General features: G+C 32.2%; 2 protein-coding genes across 2 annotated transcripts in view; one reads left to right on the forward strand and one right to left on the reverse strand.

The window, feature by feature from the left end:
- The window catches only part of Necab1 (N-terminal EF-hand calcium binding protein 1), a 147,775-nt gene extending 146,831 nt beyond the window's left edge, over positions 1-944 (forward strand). Inside the window, exon 13 of the mRNA XM_076836128.1 lies at positions 885-944. Coding sequence (XP_076692243.1) covers positions 885-913 — 29 coding nt within the window. The 3' untranslated portion in view covers positions 914-944. The remainder of the gene's footprint in view (positions 1-884) is intronic.
- Positions 24-24,559, reverse strand: C16H8orf88 (chromosome 16 C8orf88 homolog). The gene is made up of 6 exons (XM_076836129.1): positions 24,441-24,559; positions 18,484-18,582; positions 16,698-16,771; positions 13,297-13,372; positions 5,905-6,011; positions 24-4,142 (listed from the first exon to the last, which is right to left on the reverse strand). Exons 2-6 carry the CDS (start codon positions 18,554-18,556, stop codon positions 4,119-4,121), a joined length of 354 nt encoding a protein of 117 aa, XP_076692244.1. The 5' UTR covers positions 18,557-18,582; positions 24,441-24,559; the 3' UTR covers positions 24-4,118.

Below are 24,559 nucleotides of genomic sequence, written 5' to 3' on the forward strand. Positions count from 1 at the left end.
TTAATTCAGAATTATGACTTTTAATACGATAGCTTTTTAATTAGATTACTAGTTTACCTAAGATACATATCAAGAAATAAGGCAACTAAACCAGACTGCATCCAGATATAAAAATGTAAATGAAAATATATGTATATGAACACTCAAATGCAAAATGCTGTCAAATGAATCAAACGGGAATACAGCAGTACAGGTACATTAGCTATCACAAACCACTCAGAAAAAAAAGCGGGGGGGCTTGAAAACTCAGTCTGTGGGGCAGAATATTCCTTGGCAAAAGAAAAAGGTCTGTAGTTATGAGACAAGAGGATATATAAGAAAGCAAAATCCCATTGCCAGCAAATTACTTACGTAGCTTCAAAAGCACATTTCATTCCTTTCTATTTGTGTTTCTCATATCATTCCACCAACCGTGCTTCTTTGCTTTGGGTTTGTCTTTGGAATATTTATATTCATTGGGGAAAACATTTCCAATGTTAAAATAAAAATATACTAAAAATATTACTTATAACATTTTCACTTGCTTAAACTCGATTTTCTGAAATTACATATACAAGTATCTTTCCTAATTCTGTCAGTATTGGGTAGATTAAAATAGCAATATGATTTTATCATCAGGGCATTTATAATCTCATTGCAAAGACAAGCCTTATTTGTATGCAACAAAAAGTTTTGGACTGCACCACAGTGCCAAAAGATGTGATACTAATGTCGATCACATATGGGGAATTCAATCTTGACTGAAGGAGTCTGGAAGTGGTGACTAGGAAGATAAGTAGTTAGGCAGACTAAAGGTAGGGGGAATGTTCCCTTTACCACTTGAACTTTCTTTGCTGTGAAAGTTATTTTCATTATTTTAAAAACTATATTTTTTTTCTTTTCAGCTTCATGGTGGGTCCTGAACAACAATTAGATGTTCCTAGACATTTTCTTTATGGTTCCAAGTGCAAAACAAGTGTTATTATCAAAAGTGTCAATTAGAAAATTTTGTTTGTTAATCTACTGTATATTTTTTGTTAAATATATTTAAGTGCACTCTTCTGAAGTATAATCTGTATCATTCGTGTGTATTTTAGCTCAATTTTCAAAATTCTCAGTATTTGATGGTAATTGCTTTGCTACATTGTTACCAACCTAAAGTCATCTAGTGACAAAATCCTGATGTGTGAAAAAAGTATATATAAAGTCGTGAAAAGAAATTACAAAGAAAAACCTTTGAAAACATTACTTTTAGAATATTACTTCATAGGACAGATTTTACAAATTGCCCTACACTATTAAAGGGTTACATCAATGCTCTAGCCATTTATTTTTTAGTAACATTTTCTTGGTGAGGCTTATTCTTCAATATCATCTACTCTATTTCCAACACATGATCCTATGATACTCTTCACATTACTTAAAAAGTCAGTACATTGGCATAAAACAACCTTGGCTTTAACCTATAGAATCTCTACTTGTGCGTCAGGTTATAAACTGGTTTTTCATGAGTGTATAATTCTGTGATAAGATAGGCAAGCAATTAGTAATATAACACAATAGTATCATTTATTAGCTTCATAATTCCCTGTATATAAGTTAAACATTATCAAGCACAGAAGAGTTTTACTTTGGCAAAATCTGACTCGAATTTTATGGCATATTGTTAACTTTTCTTATGAAAAACAGATATTTACATTTAAATCAGGATTTCAAAATACAGTGCTTTAAAAATAAAATTTTAACTCAAATGAATAGAAAGGAAATATAAAACAAGCACAAAAATTTCAGGGCAGAATTTCCACAATGAAACTATGAATCTTACATTGCCTTCTCCACAAAAGTTTAGAAATTAAATCTTTTTAGTAAAAAAAAATCTCCTATTCTGATCATAAGTCCAGCTTAAAAATGCAATACAAAAAATGTAAAAAAAAAATAATGTAAAAATGCAATACAACTATATTATTCTTAGTCCAAATTTCTTTGAAATCCTGGGCCTTCAGGAAAAGAAGCTGTAAGGAATTTTTTTTAATTGTTGAAAAACAAAAGAAAAAGAGAGTGAATTAAAATTAAAATTTTATTTCATAAATATAAAATTTGACTAGAATGCATGCATGTGCACACGTGTATGTGTCTGTCTCTGGTCATTTTTTTTTTCTGGTCAGTTTTAAAGATGACAAGCACTAGGAAACAACACCTGACTCAACTCTTTTAATAAATATACAAAGCAGAGAACAACATTAATGGAGATGTACAGTGATTATTCAAACAAGTTATACATATGTACAAAGGCAATAATAAAACAGTCTTTGTGCTCTTACTCTGATTATACGTAGTAAGAAAGGATCAAGACTTTGAAACTTAAGGGACTTCTGACATATAAACTCTTCTTGAAAATGTTTGTTTTAAATGGTTTCAAAAATACAATTAATAACAAATCAAAACATTGCTTTGGTTGGTCCATTTCAGTATCCAACTCAAAAAGCATATCAAGTCTTTTGGGTTTGAGGCAGTTTCCAAAGTAGCTTGGTAAGTATGACTAAAAAGGATTCTGCCTGATACTAGTGCTAAGAAGAAAGACTCTCTAGATTGCAAATTGGAATACATTCTATCAGCTTTTTAAAACTAGAATGTAAAGGACTTGAGAATAGGAAAATAATAAAGCAAACCAATTTAATTATATGGTAATTCTGACCCCAGTTTTTAGACGTACATTTTTCTATGTTTGTCAGTGTGTAAATATGTGTATAGATGTGTGTGTGTGTGTATGTGTGTTCACATACACATGTGTACTGGACCTATAGTATAAAAGGAAATAGTAAGGCAAAACACAAATAAAAAAAAAAAACTGGGCCCTAAGAATAAATATCTCATGTAAAAGTAAGCAATATATTTATGGTTAATGAAGGGTATTTTGTTCCTATTTAAAAAACAATCTTTTTTCTGGGGAACAAAATAATGAAAAAGAGGGTACTGAAAGAGCAAGATGGGAAACCTACCTATGGACTAAAAGTTGAATCTGAATAACAAGCCCAAAAACCACTAAAGAAAAGGTTCTGGTTTTAGGAGTTCACATTTAGAGAAAGATAAATTTTCTGCCAAATGATGGCCTTAAACATCAACAGACCCAGGGATCTGAGAAAATAGGCGTAAGGAAAGTTTATACTTACCTTTAGATCAGCAAATTTTTTGACACTATGCTGGGAGAAACTTTTTTTTTTTTTTTAAATAACAGTAACATCCAGAGTAGAAAACCTGCAGAAGGCTTATTAAAAGTTTAAACTCCCAAATTCTGTATCCATATATGTTCTTATTATAAGAAATTATAGAATTGAAACTTAATACACCTCAATTATTTTCAAATGCCTAAATTTTTCCTCTTTTGGAAATAAAAGTATCAGTTTTATTTTGTAATTGCTCAACTTCCACTGTTCACATGGCCAAAACAGTAGCAGCTATTTTTCAACCTCAGTTTCATTCACTACCACTGTTTTTAAACTGTCAATCTCTGCTAGTAATTACGAATCTAAGACAATGTTATTATCAAAAACCTAGACATCAATCATATATTTGAAAAGAAATGTCTATTTAAAAAATTCTCCCTCCTGTCATTGACAACTATACATTGCCCACCCCAAATCATTCTAGGCCTCTGGAGAGAATGTAATGATCTGTTCAAGCGCTGGTAGGAAATCAGTGCAAAACAGAACAAAAGCAACTTTTAAAGCAACAAGAAATTATGTACCATATATACATCGTAGCAAATACTTTATATTTGAGAATCTTTACAGCTTACATTTCCATTCCATTATTACAAGTGATGAAAAACAAAAAATTGCAAGTAGCATGCAAATTATACAGTCTTCCCACTTCACTAACCAAATTCCTACTTTCCAGTGTTATTTCCCAATTTTTGCAGGAAACGCCCTGCAAAGCTGAAACTGATTAGAAAATTCTTTATAGATTAAAATATCTCTTTTTCATTTTAGGAGAAGCCAAATATCCAACCATCAAAATTAAAAATAAATTGAATTGTCACAGTCCATTACAGTTATTGTTACTAGATCCACTTCATTTTCAGGTGTCCAAAATATAAAACGAATAATTCTTTATCTTCATATTCATCTGTTCTTAATATGCTACTTAAAACTTTGGTTGTTTTCCTGTAATATAGAAGAAAGAGTTAAATCATCAACTAGATTAACTTAGTAGTTTTTACAAATTAGTTTATCAAACCAAATACTGTGAATCCACTTATGTGTTTACAGATCTAAATGCATGTTACTATAGAAACTATTAAGGTAACTGAAATTGTCAAATTAAAAAAAAAAAAAACAGTTCTGTTTCACTAAACCTATGTAATTCATTTTTAAATATATTAAACTGAATTACAAATCTGTTCTTGGGTTTCTGTAGTAGTTAGTTTTATAAATGTTATTAATGCATAAATGAAAACTTTATTCTAATGTATGTTTGTTCATAAGTGTAAGTCAAACTTTTATTTATAAAATAAAAGTGTTATTAAATTGGAAAGTCTAAAATGAAAAAGTTATTTTATATAGCACTGTGTTTATGTTTATTCTTATGGACCAAGGATTAAATGAATAGGTGAGGAGACTCAAATATCATCAAGTACATTTTTCCTCATCAAATATTCCTTTGTGAACAATATTATTAAAAATATTTACTAATTTGTAGCTCTGTGATGGAGCACTTGCCTCACATGTATGAGGCACTGGGTTTGATCCTGAGCACCACATATAAATAAAATAAAGGTATTCTGTCCATTTATAACAAAATATTTTTAAAAAATTTACTGAATTAATTTTAAGACTAGAAAGAGGTCTCTATTATGGAGTTTAAATTACAAAATATTAATATAAACTATGACAATATAAAACTTTAAAAATATTTTTACTGAGGAGATAAACACTATGGTTTCCAAGGGTTAGTATCCCCAAAATGGAAACAGAAGGTAGTACTGTCTCATATTTGAGCCATTATCAGTACACCTATATTGTGAGTCTAATAAGGACAGAATCATAGTTGCCCTTACCTGTATAAAATAGTGTATAAGAACATTTTTTTAAAGGTCAAATTTCAGTCAAACATCAGTAGAGACCATAATGGGTAGAAATCATTTACTGATCACATAATGAGAGGTATCATACTAAGCCCACTCGTACTTAAATTCTAACTAGGAGGGGTTGACATCTTTATCTGTAATTGCAAAATGGTGGCTCAAAAAGATTAAGCGAATTGTCCAAATTGAACTTCCAGTACACAAGAGTGGAGATACAATCTGAACCTACAGGTGATGCCAAGTCCTTTCTAATAAATATCCTAAAAGATGTATATTTATTGCATATATTTATTCTTATGGAATTTGGTACATTACATAGAAATATAAAGAGCTAAGAACAGCAAAGACACATTGAAATAAAAACTGGTATAACTTGTTTTACCACATTAAAAACTGATCAACAGACTAGAAAGTCTGCAAAGAGACCATGCATATATTGCCATATTGGTGTCAAAAGACTATCCTTTCAATAAAAATTGCCAGAATGACTGGATATCCATAGAGGGGAAAAATAAATAAAGACTTGATCCTCCCACCTCATATCATACAGTGAATTATAGAACTTAATTGAAAACCAAAATAGAACTTTAAGAATATAGAATGATATTTTCATTATCTTTCAATAGAAAAATAGTTCACTAACAAAATGTAATTATTCCATTCTAGTTCTTGAGTACAATGATATTTATTTTACCTTGTACATTTAGATTTTTTGTGTTTTGCTGGACCACTAATATTTTGCCGCAAGAAAAGTTAAAAATCTACAGATACGATAAAATGAAAATGTTAAAGACAAATACTTGGAATACAATATTACAATATAAAATCAGGAAACTACATACTGGTTTTTGAAGTACAATGGGATGATCAGGCAGAAAGTCTGGTTTTTTCCTGCAGATGGAAACACTTGAGAGCTTCAACAGGAAATCTCTGCTGTATTTAATTCTCTCTGTAGATATTAAACATTAAATGTAATGTTGTAAAAAATAAAACTCTTCTAGATCACTATTTTGCTCATTTCTTTCTAATTGTCCCTGAACTATCCATTATTTTATAAAATCATGAATAGCATCTATGCAAAAGAGAAGGAGAAAGGTTTGAAAAGCACTTGCCACATCTAATTTCCCTTTTACTTAGAAAAGAAGCTAAGTAATTAAGGAAGAAAAGAAAGAAAATTGTTTGAGTAAATTGGTAATGTAGGACTTTTTTCAAATGGTTACTCAAAGTCTAGTAAAAGTCTAAAAGTCTAAAAGTCTACTAAAAGTCTACTAAAAGTCTAGTAAAGCATAACAGCAGTAACATCCATTGGTCAATTTCGATTCTGCCAAAATGGAACCTTAATGAATCTATATAATCTCAATTGACACTAAAAATAATTTTCATCATATTATTATTTTTCTTGTTAAATTTTATTAAATATGTGTTACTAATGAAAGCAAAAATTCTAACATGGTCAGGTATGGTTTTCAAAGTACTGAGATATACAGTGTGGGGAACTAAAGTGATTTGCAAATGGTTACAAGGTTGCACCATCACCAATATACTAGAAATTGTACAATATTAATCACAAGTAGAAAGATTGGATGCTATATATTACACAGATGCTATGTTATAAACCCTAGATTATAAAACTGAAAAAGATTAATCACTTAAAAAGAAGGCAGGAAAGAAGAAAAGGAAAACTACCATATAAAAATCAGAAAATGTCAACAAAAAACAAATAATAAGGTACTAGGCCTAAATCCAACTCTATCAGCAATCATGTTTCAAAAGTTAATGGTCTAAGTCAGAGGTCAGACAAAAAATATTTTAGAATATGGGGGCCATATAATCTGTCACAACTTCAATTCTGTCTTTTAGTACAAAAGCAGCCGTAGATAACATACCTAAAAAGTGTGGCTCTGTTTCAACAAAATTTTATTTACACAAACAGCTATTTGGTCTGCAAGCCAGAGTTTTCTGAACCCTACCATTAACTATTGCATTGTAGGCTACAGGTTAACAGAGTGAATGAAAAAAAGAAGACCCTACTGTATACTGTCTGCAAGAGACACACATTAGATATAAAGGCATGTTTTGATTGAAAGTGTATGTAAAAAGATAAACAATGCAAAGACTAGGAATAACAAGGCAGGAGTGACAAATATCAGACAAAGAGATAATTACAACCTGTTGTTCCATTAACAGTTTTGAAACATGTAAAGCAAAAATTAAGAGAAATAAAAGGGGAAGAATTTCACACTAATATCAATTAATATAAAACCCCTCCCCTTCAGCAGTTTATAGAACTAGACACAAAAAATGGTAAAAAGATAAATATGAAAAATACTATCAACCACTTTCATGTAAAGAAACTATACCAACAAATGCAAAATTCAAGCTCTTTCCAAGTACACACGGTACAGTCAACAAATTATATGCCAGGACATAATACAAGTCTCAGTAAATTTAAGAGGCTCGATCTATATATTATAGTCTATAACATAGACTATATTCTCTGAAAACAAAATTGAATTAGAAATCAATAATAACAAGATACTTCGAAACAAATAACTTGTAAACTAAATTGTACATTTAAAAAAATTCATTAGAAAATGACAAGGAAATTTAAAGCAATTTTAAACTGAATGACAATTTAAATACACCATGTCAAAATTTGTGGAAGACAATTACAATGCGGCTTTAAGGAAACAAATTCTTATTAAGTGTCTTAGTCCATTTTGTATTGATACAGCAGAATATCTGATGCTGGGTAACACAGAAAGAAAAACATTTACTTGGCTCATAATTCCTGTGGTTGGAAAGTCCAAATAGCATGGTGTCTAGGATGGGCTCCCTGGCTGCATTAGAAGATGGCAGGTAGCATCAAATAGCCAGAACACATACATTAAAGGGATGCAGGGGACATGACAGGCTCACTTTTCCAATCTACTGTCTTGAGTACTAATCTAGTGCCACAGGAGCTAGAAGTCCAGAGAGATAGCATTAACACATCTTAAAACCTACTCACCCCTCCCCTCTTAAAGGCTCTACCACTTCAATACTATCAAACTGGGAAATTAAGTCTCAACAGGAATTTTGAGAGGGAAAAAACACATTTGTGCTATGTTAGGCTGTAAAACAGACTCAATAAATTTTAAAAAATTGAAATTAGGGGCTGGGGTTGTAGCTCGGTGGCAGAGTGCTTGCCTAGCATGAGTGAGGCACTGGGTTCAAGTCAGCACCACATATAAATAAATGAATAAAATAAAGGTCAACATCTAAAAAAATACACTTAAAAGATTGAAATTATATAAAATATCTTCTATGACAAAAATGAAATGAAATTAGTTATCAGTTAATAGAAGTAAAACTGGGAAAAGAGAAAATTATGTGGATATTTAAACATCCTCTTACAACCAATGGATTAAAGAATAAATAATAGAGAACTTAAAAAATACTTGAGACATACAAAAATAGTCATAATATGTAAAATGTATAGGATACAGACAAAACAGTGCTCAGAGCTAAGTTTATAGCTACACATGCTTACACTGAAAAGAGAAAGTATGTCAAAGCAATTTCTAATATTATGTATTAAAGTACTAGAAAAAGAAAAACAAAGTCAAGCAGAAGCTAAAAGAACGCAGGAAATAATAAAGATGAGAATGAAAATAAATGTAGATTGGAGAAAAGTTAACAAGGGGAAAAATAAACAAAACCAATAGTTATTTGAAAAGATAAAAACTGTCAAACCTTTACCTAGTCTGATTAAGACAAAAAAAAAAGAGAAATCAATTATTAAAATCACGAACAATGATAATCAATTCTACAATGCTGTTGAATTAATTTATTAGCTGATAATGAATATTCCTTAGTATTTTCTATATTTAGGATTTTATTATATATGAGTAAAATAATTTCACTTCAATCTTTCTAATTTAAATGTCTTTTAATTCTTTTTCTTGCTTAATTGTTTCTGGATTATGTTAAATAAAAAATGGTAAAAGTGGGCATCCTCCCCTTATTCTTGTTTTTTTTTTTAAAGGGGGATCTACTTTATTTTTTAGAGAGAGAGAGAGAGAGAGAGAATTTTTTTTAATATTTATTTTTTAGTTCTTGGCGGATACAACATCTTTGTTTGTAGGTGGTGCTTAGGATCGAACCTGGGCCGCATGCATGCCAGACCAAGCTACCGCTTGAGCCACATCCCCAGCCCCCACTTACTCTTGATATTAAAAAGTAGACTTCAGTCTTTCACCACTGAGCATATTAGTGTTAGGTTTTCATATATACCTTGTATTATATATTTAGAAAGTTCCCATCTGTTCCCTGCTTGTGAACCTCTGCTCTTCACTTGCTAAGAAGTTTTATCTGGAAAAGGGTGCTGGATTTCATAAATGCTTTTCTGCATCAACTGAGATGAAAGCATTTTTCCTCCTGAATTCTGTTGATATGATATATTACTATTAATCTGCATGTTGACTCACCTTGCATTCCTGAGAATAATCCCACTTGGTCACGTTGTATTATCTTTTTATTATGTTGGTAATTTTTATTTGCTACTATTTTGCTGATGATTTTTGTATATATATATATTTTTTTCAAAGCGATATTTTCTGTAGTTTTCTCTTTTTATGCTTTGGTATCAGGAATAATACTGGCCTCACAGGATAAATGGGAAGTGTTTCTTCCTCTTCAATTTTTTGAGAAAAGTTTGAGAAGGATTAATGTTAACTCTTCTATAAATATTTAGCAGAATTCACAATATAGTCATCTGGTCCTGGACTATTCTATATTGGGAGGTTTTTAATTACTGATTTAATCATCCAACTTGCTATAGGTTTATTTAGATTTTTCTATTTATTCTTGAGTTAGTTTTGTAACTTTTTTAATAATTTTTTTCTACTACTTTTTTCTTTTTCTTCTAGATAACCCAACTTTTTAGCACATGCTATGGTTAAGATATGTTTCCTTCCGAAGTTCATATGTTAAAGAACAATGATACTTCAGGGTAGCACTATTTCAGGGCAGTATTACTCGGAGGTGGTAGAAACTTTAGAAGGTCCTTGGGAGAGTCATGTTCCGAAAGAGGATTATGCTATGCTGGCCTCTCTTCCTTTTCCTCTTTCTCTCCCTGATCATGAAGTGAGCAGTTTACTCCATCGAATGTTGTCCAATACTGTCATCTGGCACCTCCAATAGTCCAAACACAACAAGGCCAAATAATTATGGATTAGAACACCCCCCCATATACAAATTGTAAATAAATATGTTTTCTTTATAGGATTATCTCAGTTATTTTGTTATAATGATAGGGTGCTGACTAATACAGCATACAATGAAAAGTTAATATTCTTACATTTTTATTTCCATAAATTAATAGCAATATCCCCAAGTAAAATAAGTTTATATTACATTATCAGTGAACAATCCGCCCCCCATCAAATTCCATTTGTAACAGCTTCAAAAACATATTGACTATAATACTTAGGGATAAATTTAACCAAGGAGATATGAGGCTCATACACTAAAAACTGTAAAACTTTACTAAGAAATCAAAGAACTAAATAAAAACACATCTGTTTTGTGTAATGTAAAATGTTAATACTGTTAAGATGGGAACATTTCTCTCAAAGTGACCTATAGGTTCAATGCCATACCTATATCAAGATGTCATGGCCTATTTCACAAATAGAAAAGCTAATCCTAAAAACTTACATGGAATTGCAAAAACTGCCAAATGACCAAAACAATCTTGAACAAAGCTGGAGGATTTGTATTTTCTAATATCAAAACCTACCACAAGGTTACAATAATTAAAACAGTACTAGCACAATAGCAGATATATAGAACAAGGGAACAGAACAAGGGAACAGAACAAGGGAACAGAAGTGAAAGCTCAGGAATAAACACCTATTCCAATGCCAACAGGTTTTTCAACAAAGGTTCCAAACCACTCAATGGAAAAAGAAAAGTACCTTTAACAAGTGGTCATAGGACTACTGTGTATCCACATAAAAGAGGCTGCACTTATTCTCTCTGAGGATATATAAAAATTAATTCAAAGTGGATCAAGACCTAAGCATGAGATCTAAAAAAAAATCTATAAAACTTAAGAAGAAAATAGGTCTTCCTGACTTGAGATTTTTCAATGATTTCTTAGATATGACATTAAAAGCATAAGCAACAAAAGAATAAAAATAGATAAATCAGGCTTCATCAAGGTTTAAAATGTTGTATATTAAAAGAGAGTATGAAGAAAATGAAAGGACGAGTTCCAATACAGAAGAAAAATCTGCAAATCTTTATGTGATTAGTATTTCAGAATGAATATATTGCACACAGGGCTCGGGGGCATAGGGGATATGGGTATCAGGGAGAGGGAGGAAGAGAGAAGAAAAGATAATAGTCTAATGTCAAGAACCCTTAGAAACCAGTGACAAAATGACAAACAACCTTTGACAAATTAAAATACTGTCAGAGGACTTTAAAAGACCTTTATTCCACAGATGAAATACAAGTGCCAATAAACACATGAAATTACATCCAATATCATCCATTACTAAAGAAATGAAAATCAAAAACCACAATGAGATATACCTCCTCTCCGAAAAAGGGATGGCAAAATTTTTAAAAAGAGAAAACAATAATGTAAGGAAATTAGAAGCCTAGTATTGTGTTTGCTGGACATAGAAACTACATAGCCATTGTGGAAAATATTTTAACAGTGCCTCAAAAAATTAAACACAAAATTACCATATGATTTAGTAAGTCTGTTTCTAGATACATACCCCAAATAAAAACTGTTATCAAAAACTTGTATACAAATGTTCATAGTGAAAACAACCCAAATATTCATCAACTGAGTAACAAACAAAATGTAATATAATTCATACAATAGAAGTAAAGAAGCTAGATGCAATGGCCCAAGTTTGTATAATTCTTTTTATATGAGCCCACAATAAGTTAATCTAGAGACAGAAATGAATAGTGTTTGTCAGTACCTAGGCAGAGCAGAGTCAGGAGTAATTACTTAATGGGAATGAGGTGTTTTTTTGTTTGTTTGTTTTGTTTTGAGAATGGTAAAAGTCCTAGAATTAGACAGCAGTGATAGTTGCATATTGTAAATGTGTCAAAAGTCATTGAATTGAACATTTTATATGGTTAAAATGGCAAATTTTACTTCAATTTAACAAAAAGGAAAAAGAAAATATTTATACAGGTATATCCCAAGACAATAGTAAAAGTCTATTCTACAACTACTACAAAGCATTATTGCAGTATAGATACTCCATACTGGAACAGAATAATGGAGAATTTTATAAGAAAATGTTCCCTCTAGAGGAAAAAGAAGAACTGATAAACTTCAGCACAAATATTATAGAAAAGTGGGAGAGTTGTTGGAGCATTTGAAGAAAAAAGTTAGCAATAGCAAATGTTAACTCTAGAAAAAAATTAAGGCTTGCATAAGAAAAGAGATATGCACTTGATGGCTAAACAACTGTATTTACATAGTTACAATAATATAAAGAGTGGTTAACACTTTAACTAAAACTTTGAAATATCTATATGGTGGGGAGGGGGAATGGAAGGATGAAGAAGTAAAGGGTTGGTATGGAAGAACTAAGTTTTCATTTATGAAGATCTGACATCACTATACAATATCAAAAATGGAGAAATTTGGAAATAATAATTTTAAAAGTTTCATTTAGAAATTCAGAAGTAAATACTATAAGTGAAATCTAATAGAACCTTTTTTATACTTTTTATTTTTTCCTATCTGTTTTGTTGCTAGGTACAGCATGGCTGAACATGGAAATGGGATATAAGGAGAAGTAATACATGTAATTTCTGTGCTGCACTCTTAAGGAAAACTTTCTTCCCCTTTTCTCCTTCCAGATGACTAGAAAGGAAACACAAAGTTGGGAGCAGATTCAGTTACCTTGGACAAAGCAAAGGAAGCCACTTGTTGAGGATGGCATAGAAATAAGAAAACACTGGGGCAGAAGTTATACTCTACAGAGCAGAGCCTATACACCAGCTTGCAATTTTACAGGATAGATCAAATAAATTTCCATCTAGTTTAAGCCATTGTTATTCTGGTCTCCTTCTAGGCTGTAAAACCAATTGAAAAAATATAACAAAATTTTTTATATACATAGGTATATACAGGTATGCAAAAAAGTAGTGTCAGCTTTAATGAATACTAAGATAGTCTATGATAAAATGTAAGAATTATGGTAAAATTTTACCTTTCTTAACTGGAGACTGATGTTGCTGCTGTTCATTAAGACCTTGAGAAAAGGCTTGCATTCCATTCGTCTTACACTGTTGAACAAGAAGTACATACATTTTTTAAACTTATATAATCTGTTTTTACCACTCCAAAATGTTTTCCCAATAATCAAAATATTCGTTGAGGAATATCTGGAACCAAAGAATAGGCAACCACTATAGATTTACTTAATAAAAATGAATAACAAAAACATCTTTCAAAATATATTTAACAATTTTTGCTATAATCTTGGTTATTTTTGAAAGGTAGCTCAAAGATGAATTATGAAATCATAAATAGTTCCAAAGTCATTACAATATTTTAATTGATTGGAAAAACACAATGTTATTCACAAAACCCTGCAAAACTACTAGAATGTTTACTTTTTTGATCTCATGCAAAAGAGATGTCTATGTCAGTTTATAAGCACATGAACTGTTTCCTATAACACCTTGGAAATAGGAGAAATAAAAACTGGTTCATTCATTGAAGAAAAGAAAATCATATGCTAGGCACAGGGGTACACAACTGTAATCCCAGCAGTTGGGGAGACTGAGACAGGAGGATTGGAGGTTCAAAGCCAGCCTCAACAACAGCAAGACACTAAACAACTTAGTGAGACCCTGTCTTTAAATAAAATACAAAACAGGGCTGGGATGTAGTTCAGTGGTTGAATGTTCCTGAGGTTCAATCCCCAGTACCAAAAAAAGAAAAACAACAACAACAAAAAAAAAACAAACAGAAACACTGAGGGGAGGGAGGTCTAAATCCAGTGTTTCCTGGCCATCCTTAAAATACTATCTTCATTGTGAGATTGGATAAATTAATTGATTGAGATTTGAAAGATTCATTTTTAACTGTTGTTTTTCTGATTACATGCCCATTAAGAAACATTCTGATTACAATTTATCTTCCTGTAAATCTAACTAGAAGCAAGTTATAACAAAAAGAGATTGCTCTCAGAAGACAAAACAAGATTGCTCATTGTAAAATAAATAGTTCTCTTCTTATAAACCAGTTTCAAAACCATAGTCAACACAATCCTATCCCTAAGAGATGACCTCCTTGTGTACTGCAAAAATCAGTTTACAAATAGTCCTAACTATGATAATTCACTAAGGTGATTTCTTTAGAGACATCTATACTGAAAAATGAACATCTTTGCTCTAATTACTCTCTTGACAAGTTATAAACTATTCCTTGCTACCTAAGGAGCAGTGCCTAAAAGCAGGACTAATTATCTATCCCTATGACAAAACAAAAATTAAGAAGATAATTCTCCATCACTAAGACATCAAAATAAGTTATCAGAAAAAAAGAAAACATTAGCAGGTTTTTAAATTTATTTTTAAACAGAGATGGGAAAAAATAGGAAATGCCAGAGATTTAGGTTCCCCAAAGTTATTTCTGACTCTCAAATATAATTAACTCTAATAGGACATTTTATGCATGAAAAATTTCATACATCTGAAAATTTTAGCAGATGAACATTTCAGTAACTTTATAACATTTACTCAAATATAAGACCTAAAATCAAACTCAAAGGTAAAAACTATTTTGTCATGTGTGCACACATTAAAAAATGAAAATATTGATCATTCAAAATCTTTCACAGCAAGTAAAAGAGTAAATTTAAAAAACTTTTATAAAGTAATTATATGTTATCTTGGTTAATTATCATAATGATTATGTAATTATCATGTAAGTGATAAGGAAAATATGATTGCCATGTTACAGGCAAGACAAGCAAAAACATACATATAAAAAAGATTTGAGCTAGGTTTTGAAACTTGAGACTACCATGTGTAGGTGGTGGTACATCTACAAGGGCACCTTTCACAGCACTAATGTAGACTTTTTAGCAGGTGGGAACAAACTATCATATTCTAATAAAATCTGCATTTTTTTATAATTTTTGTACTTGCTCTAGTTCTTGCACTGTACATACCAAATGGGTAGCAATGGCCCTGTTGAGTACATTTATTTAATACAGAGGGCCTATGACATAAGGCACACTATTCTTTGTATTGGAAATAACAAAAATAAACATGACTTTCTAGTGTACGTTCTCAAAGACTCACAAACTCATACACACAAAGAAAATTACTCTTTCACAGACCAGATTCCTCACAAAGAAAATATTTTGCTGTGCATATAAGAACAATAAAATAAATTAAGAATTAAGCAACACAAGAAAAATGGGTGAATAAAATGAATTGGTAATTCACACAAAAAAATAAATCTAAATGTTCAAATTAAATGAATGATTTCTCACCCACTGAACAAAGAAAAAATGTTAAGTCTGACAATAACAAAGTAAGGGTATGAAATAATCAGAGCAGAGCTCTCATGTTCTGCACACACAAACCACTTTCAGAGTAATTTGGCAGTATCTAATGAAGGTAGAACATTTAACACAGTAATTCTCTAGTTTTACACCACAAGGAATCTCACAAACTTGTATGAAATGAAACATGTTGATGGATAATCACTGTATTATTTATTGTAAAATATAAACAAATGCCTTTCAACAGAAAATGAAAATAAGATAACATTCTCCATACATTAAAATATTTTTCTATATCAGCAAATATAGAACTGGTCTTTTCATTGTAAAGTTGCTTAGTATTCTATTTATGAATATACTAATGCTTGTCCATGCACAGTTTATTTATGGTATTATCTGGATAAAAATGGCTACTTATGGTCAGAGGAAACAGGTGACATGGGGATAGAGACTAGAGGAAAGAAAACTTTTCACTAATATCATTTGTATATTTTCAATTTTATACTTCATAACTATTTTACTTAGTCAAAACATTAAAATTTTTAATATAAACTAATGGGAAAGGAAAAACCTGCAAAACAAACATGGGTACAATATCATTCAGATAAAAGTATTAAACAAAACAAAGAAAAAGTCCAAATATATTCATGAATAAAAAAAAAAAACTAAGGACAGTTATTTCTGGGAAGGATGAGAAGGAAATGAGATAGTGAAAGATATATATACAATGTGTTTTAAAACTATGTTAGATTGTTCTTTAAAAATTTTTAAAAACAAATGCAACAAAAATGTTTACATTTGAAGACTATAGGTGGTAGGTAAAAGAATGATATATTATTTTGAGCATATATTTGAAATATATCAGAGCTTTTCACAAATATATAAATCACCTTGTACAGAATCTGACATAACAGCCATCTAACAAGTGTTACTTTTCAGTCTACAATGCTTAATTTTATTCTGTACGTGTGTGTGCACGCGCTCACACACACATTAGGAATTGAACCCAGGGCTTCATGCATATTAAGCATGTGCTTCACCACTGAGCTACATTCCCAGGCTCATGTTTATTAAAATTTCTAAAGACTTACTCTGCTAACTCCACTTTGTAAGCACTGAGTGTTGCATGGATATTCATTTTGAAAGTTGAAAGGAAACACTGGTCCTGTCAGGAGAGGCAAAAAAAAATATTTTAAATATCCATGATGCCAATATATAACATAACATCACCTAAAACGCTTAAGTATCTATGATAACTTCAGCACTATCTTAAAATGTTTTCTGATAGTTCATCTATTCAACAAATATTTATTTAACCCTATGAAGTGTCAGCCTCTGTTTTAGTGGACAGGTATACAAGTATGAAAAGGGTTTAAAGATAAAAGGTCTCACTTTAAAAGATAAACTCATAAAAAAATGATTATAATTTGATATATGGTAAGTTATGTGATATTTAGAAAAGGTACTAGGGCGGAGAGCAGAGATGGTTTGCAGTTATCAGGAAGGCTTGTCAAAAGGATATAATTCAATATAAGTCTTGCAGAAAAAGTACAAGATTTCCCTGGGGACCTAAGTTGTTCAGAGAGTAGGGAAGTGTGTTGAGAAAGGTGAAACTTAATTTCTGATTTACTAAATTTTCTATTTAATAAGCCCCTAATTTCACTGACTGAAATTAAGAGGATTATAGTTAAATGAGAGATCAGGGGTACCTGCCCTTTCCATGTCCCTTCACATTCACCTATGTAACAGCCTTGGAAGAGATTGGTGACCTAGATCTGCAGAGATGGAGAGAAAGAGAGAGGAGTGCTGGTGAAATTGGTGACAGAAAGGAGGTGCTGCCAATGGTGTTATGCCTTCTTTCCTTTAAGGTAAAACCTGAGATTTGACCTTATACAACTGCATCTAGTGCACTAGAAGGACATAGTTTCAGCATTTTGAAGCTATGGTCCAAGAAAAACATTAATTTCATTTGTCCATCCTGAATCACAACTATATTAAGAGGAAATCGAGTAAAATGGAGATAATCTGCCTTTTAGGAACCAAGGATGAGAGAACGAACAAGAGACAAGAATTGGTTCTATTTCTACTTTTTCTGCTTCATTTTTGTAGTGATGAAAAGGGGTTATATTTTTTTTTCTTTGCTAAGTTGTCAGTTAATTCAGTTGAAACACATGGACTAATGAGAATTCAAACACAGATTATATTTATATTGCCTAGGTTAGAATATAGAAGCCATTCTAGCAAAAAATAATGAATAAAATAAAAATGTTAATATTCCAACTCAGTAGTTAAATATCAAATATTTCAAGAATTTGAAAGAGTATTTCAAAAGAGTATTTTTAAAGGGCAAAAGAACATTTTAATTTTAGATTGTTGTTTGGTTTAGATTTTCTGAAATTAGGTATATTGCAACTTGAGCACAGTCATAACTTCTATTAGAGTACAAGTATGAAATGACCAAACAATCTGTGTTATGTTAAATTTTTCTGGGCTTATTTTTTGTTTTGTATATAGATATATCTTTCAAAAAGTTAATTATCCAGTGTGACCACTCTGCATGGTAATAATCACAGGGCACAATTTGTAAGTAATTAACTATGAAAATGAGACATGAGGAGAAAAAAAAAAAATCACACAGTTACTTTCAATAAGGACTACTACTCTTCCTAACCTTTTTAGTCTGGTAGACTGTGGACAGGTAGATTAAGAATCTTTTTCTTTTGTTAATACTTGTAACTCCTCAAACAGAGATCATTAGTTTTTATTATTTCTTTAAATATCCAAGTCAAACAATTATTTTACATATTATTTAGTCTTTTAAACATTAATCAGGCATTAACAAACTACTATTTAATGAACTGTTCACTATTTACTCACCTGGTGGAGAAGTCAGATGACGAACAGGTCTTGCTGGTTGAAGCGGCTTACCAATCAACTTTTTGGTTTCCATTGTCACAAAGACCTTGAGGTTCCATACTTTAAGAGGAGAAAAACAAATTTTTATTATTTGGACAATGTAATCAAGATGTTTTACATATATACAAATAACCAAAACCCTCATTTGAAGATCTTTTTTAGAAGTGGGAAATACAAACCCAAAAATGCATTTAAGATGATATGCAATAACTTCAGATCCTTAGAGCATTTGCAGCAGTTGAACATTCCCTCTTTAAAACGTTTTCCTCAATTAACTTCTCTTGGGTCTATCCTTTGGGGCTATTTCCTATCTCTTTGATTGCCACTTCTGTTCTACAATTAAATGTAGAAACATGACTAAATTTGGCTTTTCTTACCTCATCTCATCTATTTTCATAGTTGTATCTACCTATGTATATGATAAACATGATCTAATGAATACTTTCACCACCTACCGCTCAGGTTTTAGCTCCATTTTTTCCAACTGCCTCATGCTATTTCAATTTATTAGCAATAGGCACTTCAAATTGAAAACATCCAAAATCAAGTTACTTTGACCCCAAATATGCCCCTTCTCCTATATTTATTGAATTTATCATCAAGTCTCTTAGATTACCCTTTGCAAAGATACACACCTTCAATGTGACAGTCTAAATCACAGTCCTGATTCCATAATTAAGTCTCTGACACCTGTCCATTTTATTTCCAAAATATATATCACACATTTTCTTCATGTCCATGTCTATTCTCTCTGTTTTCCTAGGGGTGCTTAACCACTTACCCATATCCCCAGCCTTCTTTATTTTTTGAGTCAGGGCCTCACTAAGTTGCTGAAGGTGGCTTTGAACTTACCCATCCTCCTGCTTTAGCCTCCCCAGCTGCTGGGATTACAGGCATGCACCACTGCACCTGGTTCCACATCTACTTTCTTAATTCCACAGTAGTTCTTAATTCATCTTTTTGATCACCTTTTAAATGGATTTATTTAAATGCTTCCACTCTTAAGACCCATCTTAAGACCCATCCACATCAAAACATTTAGAGAACACTGTACTATTCTTTGTTTTGTTTTCCATGTTAAACAAAAGTAAAAAGCAGAAACAATATTTATTAACCTGTGCCCCTGCAATTAACACAGTACCTAGACTTGAGTCCACAATAGGAATAAACAAGTGTTCCCTGAACAAATGGGTAAAATATAGTATTTTTTTTCTCTTTAAACCATGACCTCTTCATGCATATTCTTGCTTTGAAAACTCAGTTCACCAATATCTCCTGGATTATTAATAACAGAAACAGGTAATATCCCCAGGGAAGTATGTACAATAAACCACTTACTCAGAACAGCTCTATAAACTAGGCACTCTTAAAAGAGGTCACGTTTCATCTCAACCCTACCTGGGTTCATAACATGGCTCTATCACCTAATTATATAACTATAGATAACATATAGATAGTCTCCCCTAGGCTTGATGTGAAGGCTAATTAATATTGTATAGTTTGAATATGAAGTGTTTCCCCAAAGCTCCTATGAACTGCAAGAAAAGTAAAAGGTAAAATGATTAGAGAGTTATAACCTAATCAGTTTTGTCCTAGTTTGAATGGACTAAGTGGTAACTGCAGGCAGGTGGAGCACGGCTGGAGGAGGTGGATCACTGGGGTTTTACCCTGAAAGGATTCATTTGCCCTGCAGGATCCTTGCTTCCGGACCCTGCTGAGAGCTGAGCAGTTTTTCTCCCCTAGACCCTTCCCCCATAATGCCCTAGGTGAAGCCTAGAGCAATGGAGTCTATATAATCTATGAACTCAAACCATGAGCCCCCAATAAACTTTCCCTCCTCTAAATTGTTTACGTTGGGTATTTTGGTCACATCGATGAAAAACTGAAACACATATAACAAAAAGCAATTAATACAACACTTGAAACATAATAAGAATTCAGTCAACATTTGGTAATATTACTATCTTCAATTTACAGATAAGGCTTAGAGAAATAAGATAATTTACCCAAGGGTCAAGAATCTAGAAAGTGAGGAGTATGCTCATACCCATGCTTCTTGATATCACTCTACAATCTAACTATCCACAAATCTCTCTCTCCATTTCACACCCAGGATAGCCTGCTCAAGCTCTGGATAAGTATCTTTTTATATCTCACAAAACAACCCTGTATCCTCTTTTAATATGGTACTTTCTACATAAGTTAAATTACAGTTCATGTCTCCAGTGTGCAGCACAGTGTCTAGTACACAGTGGATGTTCAAAAATTGTTAATGTTATTTTGGTTTACATATAGCTGAAAACTTAAGTTCTGTCTGGAGTTCCCCCATCTTCCCTGCTGTTCTTCTCCCAAATAACTATTCATTCTTAAAGACCAAGGTCAAATTCAAGCTATTTCCTAAGAAATGTCTTCATATCTCAACAGGTAACATTAAATAGTTTACATGAAGTTCTCTAATTCTTAAAAAATAGTTAATAGTAAAATAGTAATTTCTCTTTCCTTATTTTCATCCTCCACTGTCAGTGTCTCTAAAATATACCATAGTAAATACACTTCATGCCTATTTGATTAGATAAGAGTTATCTGACTCCACAGAAACTATATACCTCATTTATCTTTGTATTCTAGTACCTGCAACATAATTGATTTTGAACTCCATAAATTTAAATATCTCTCCATATAACTAAAATTTTCTGGCATCTGTGTAGGACACATACTTTCTAAATTTTGATGTACATCAAGATAAGTCAAAAGTAAAACCTCACTTAATTTTGAATAAACAATCGTAAAGCTAAATGATTACATCATCTTCAACAAATCATAAGTCTGGGGCAACATAATATAGGGTAACTCCCTTTTAGTTCCAAGAAATGCTTTATATACTATTAAAAACCTAACTTTGGATATACATAATCCAAATGTTAAAATTATGAACTTCAAAATGACATGAGAAAACTAGCAATGATAATTGATTTCAGGAAAATTAACCTTTTCCTGAAATTTGGAGATAAGCTAGTCAGTATAATAAATTAATATCTGCCTAGCTTTGTAATGTTTGTTAACTGGTTAACATAATTATTAAGAACCTTCTAAAGCTGTAGTTACTGGCAAGACAATTTTAATGTAACAGGAAGTGAAAAAAGAGTTACAAGCATAAGTATAAAGAAAGCCCTCACAAATATTTACTGCATATTTTCTATGTAGAAGGGAATATTTAAAATAAGGACCAAAAAAGCAATCTAATATATGTTGCTATGCTAGCCATTCTAATGAGGACCCTATTACTATTATGCAGTAACTTTCCATCCTGTTTCCCTTATGAAACTAGTGAATTGGAATACAAAAGAATAGAGTACTTTGGCACACAGTTCCTTGTTTTTCATTGCTCAGCTGAAACTGAGTTGCAGGTTGAAAAGTCTTTTCCAGTTGCTGAGCAAGGCAAATCCAGAGTATTCAAACTAGGGATTTTCATGGGTTGGGGTGTTACAGAACTCTATTATATGATTTTGCAAAACAAGTAAACAAAAAAAATAAAGCTTTTTTAGTGTTATCTAACCTTTCAGTTTGTTGTAGGAAAGAAACAGCTAGGACTCCCCATATATGAATCCACATCATCAAGAAAATTAGAAAAGATAGTACCATACAATATTCTGTTTATTATGTTAAAAAAATGTAATCTATGCCTGCATAGAAGCACTGGCATTACACAGAACGAATTGAAGACTGCAATGCATAGTACATACCATTATACTGTTGGTAATGGAAAAATTAAAATTCTGACAAGATATAATTATTATTATAAAACCTATTTATGGAATTATAATCAAGACAGGACTCCACAAACTATAACCTAAAGGCTTAACTGAACTACACAACCAGTAAACAAAATACTTCTTAAACTCTACTGCCTGCTTCACCTTCAAAGTTCCCCTCAATGTTACTGGTACCACCTAGAGTAGGTATTTATGATATTAACTGCTAAAAAAGGACAACAGTTGCTAAACAAACAGACCTATCAGAAAGTTGTTTTTTAAAATGTAAATATATAGTTTTGTGGCATAATGTTTTTTAAAAAATATTTTGACTCAATATATCAAAAATATCCATTGTATTAATACAAAAATGGCTGCTGGGTTGTTTTTTTTTTTTTCCAAGTTCACCCATACTTAACAAATCATCTTAAAAGGCCAAGTTGTGTGAAGAGAATATTGGTCAGGAACATCAGTCAGGAAACTTAAGTTGTAGTTGCTATTGCACATAGGGCAATACCAATTATATCTTAGGTTCCTTTTCTGTTTTAAGAAAATTGGCCCTATCAATTTTGAAATTCTAAATTAACCTAGATTTTTCTCAAATACTGTACAATGGGAATAGCAGCACATAATTGATCAATTTGAACACAATCTTATTAATGAGCACATATCTTTTAATTAAAATATATTTTTTAGATCTTGTCACATGCTAAATCTTACCTATATTATCTCATTACACTTTGAGCCACACATTAACTTTTGGAAAAAAAATAATACTAGTTCCATTTTTACTAATGAAAGACCTGAGTCTCAGAAAAATAAGAGACATACCCAAAGCCACACAATTAATTATGTAATTGCCTAGAAATGAAAAATATGACTACAAAATTCATGTCTTTGCCTCTAAAATTGCCTGTTTTGTAAGACGTTTGACTATCCATTATTCCATGTAGGTATTACATTTATGGATTAATTAAGGGGAACATTTATGAATAGAGTCTTGCTGAAAAAAAATGTTAATACTTTGTTTCCTCAATTTATAATTTCTCTTGGAATATTAAATAAATATGGTAATTATGTTTTCCTTACAGTGGACTACCATACTAATTAGAGGTCATGACATAAGAAATATACTATGCACTTGGTTTTAGAAGCTGGTTACTCTACTTAAATTTTCCAATTTAACTTCTAGGGTTCTCAGTGCTAGAGGTGTAGCTCAGTAGTAAAGTGCTTGCTTAACACGCACAAGGCCCTGGGCTTGAAACCCAGCACTGAGAATTTTAAAAATAAATTAATTCTGACTTCTTTGGAAAGTGCTGATGGTTCTGCTACATTAACAAATAAGATCATTTTCATTTACCTTGTGTATATTTCTTGTGTGATAACAGATAAGATTTAACCTCAATTTAAACCATTACTTTTACAAATTTAGTATTTCCTAAAACAAAACGCTACCTGTACTTATAAAATGATGGATGATAAGTAACAGAGGAAATATAGAACAAGAGATAAAACAATTACGATTTAGGAGGTGAAAGTCATCTCGCATTCCACAGCCTGGTTGCGACATTTAGGAAGAATCAAAACGCAAAATATCACAATGCTGTAAATTCCATCGCAGTTTTCATGCCTTCTCTTTATAACTTCAGTAAATAAAAGTTTTTTCAAAGCATTTTTCAGTGCAAGCACTATTTAACATTCAGCTGGGAAAAAAACTGTCCAGACAAAGCTGTTTGTGAGTTCCCTAATAAAAACTGTCTTTTTTTTTTTTTTCTGTAGCTTTGCCCGAATCCCTATCTTTTGCCGCGGGATTGGGGCGGGGGAGGGGCTAGCAAAAAGTCTGGAAAGCAGCCTGGCACCTGGGCCGCTCGGGGCACAGAGACTGAGGTAGCTGCGCACTTATTCACCTGTTTGGGTGGCCCCCTCCCCAGTGTCCCCGGACCATTGGATCCCAGCCGGCTGTTCCCCATCTTCTGCGCTGCCTCTCGCCCTCATCCGACGTGCTCACCCCTTCCCATTCTACATCCCACCTTGGGGGATCCAGCGACCGGCCCCACCACCCCAGCGCTTTCCTTCGCCTCAGCTCTCCCAGTGCCGGGCTCGAGTCTGCGCCCGCCCGCCCCGTCACTCTCGCCCCGCTGTTGCTTATCCTCCGCCGACACCTACCGCCTCAAGATCCGGGAGGACTTTAGGCAGCGGCGTCGCGGCGCTCAGCCCAGACGCGGCGGCTGAGCGCCCCGCTGCCCGTCGGGGAACGGCTCCCGCCGCGCGTCGGCTCGCGGCGC

Source organism: Callospermophilus lateralis, chromosome 16 (assembly GCF_048772815.1).
Source record: "Callospermophilus lateralis isolate mCalLat2 chromosome 16, mCalLat2.hap1, whole genome shotgun sequence".
NCBI lineage: Eukaryota > Metazoa > Chordata > Mammalia > Rodentia > Sciuridae > Callospermophilus > Callospermophilus lateralis.

Excerpts from the sequence above, each read along its gene's own strand:
- C16H8orf88 (XM_076836129.1), bottom strand. The coding sequence starts at position 18,556 with ATGGAAACCAAAAAGTTGATTGGTAAGCCGCTTCAACCAGCAAGACCT. Across the intron at positions 13,373-16,697 it reads TACAAAGTGGAGTTAGCAGA|TGTAAGACGAATGGAATGCA; the intron begins GTAAGTCTTTAG and ends CTTGTTCAACAG. Across the intron at positions 6,012-13,296 it reads TCAGTCTCCAGTTAAGAAAG|AGAGAATTAAATACAGCAGA; the intron begins GTAAAATTTTAC and ends TAATATCTACAG.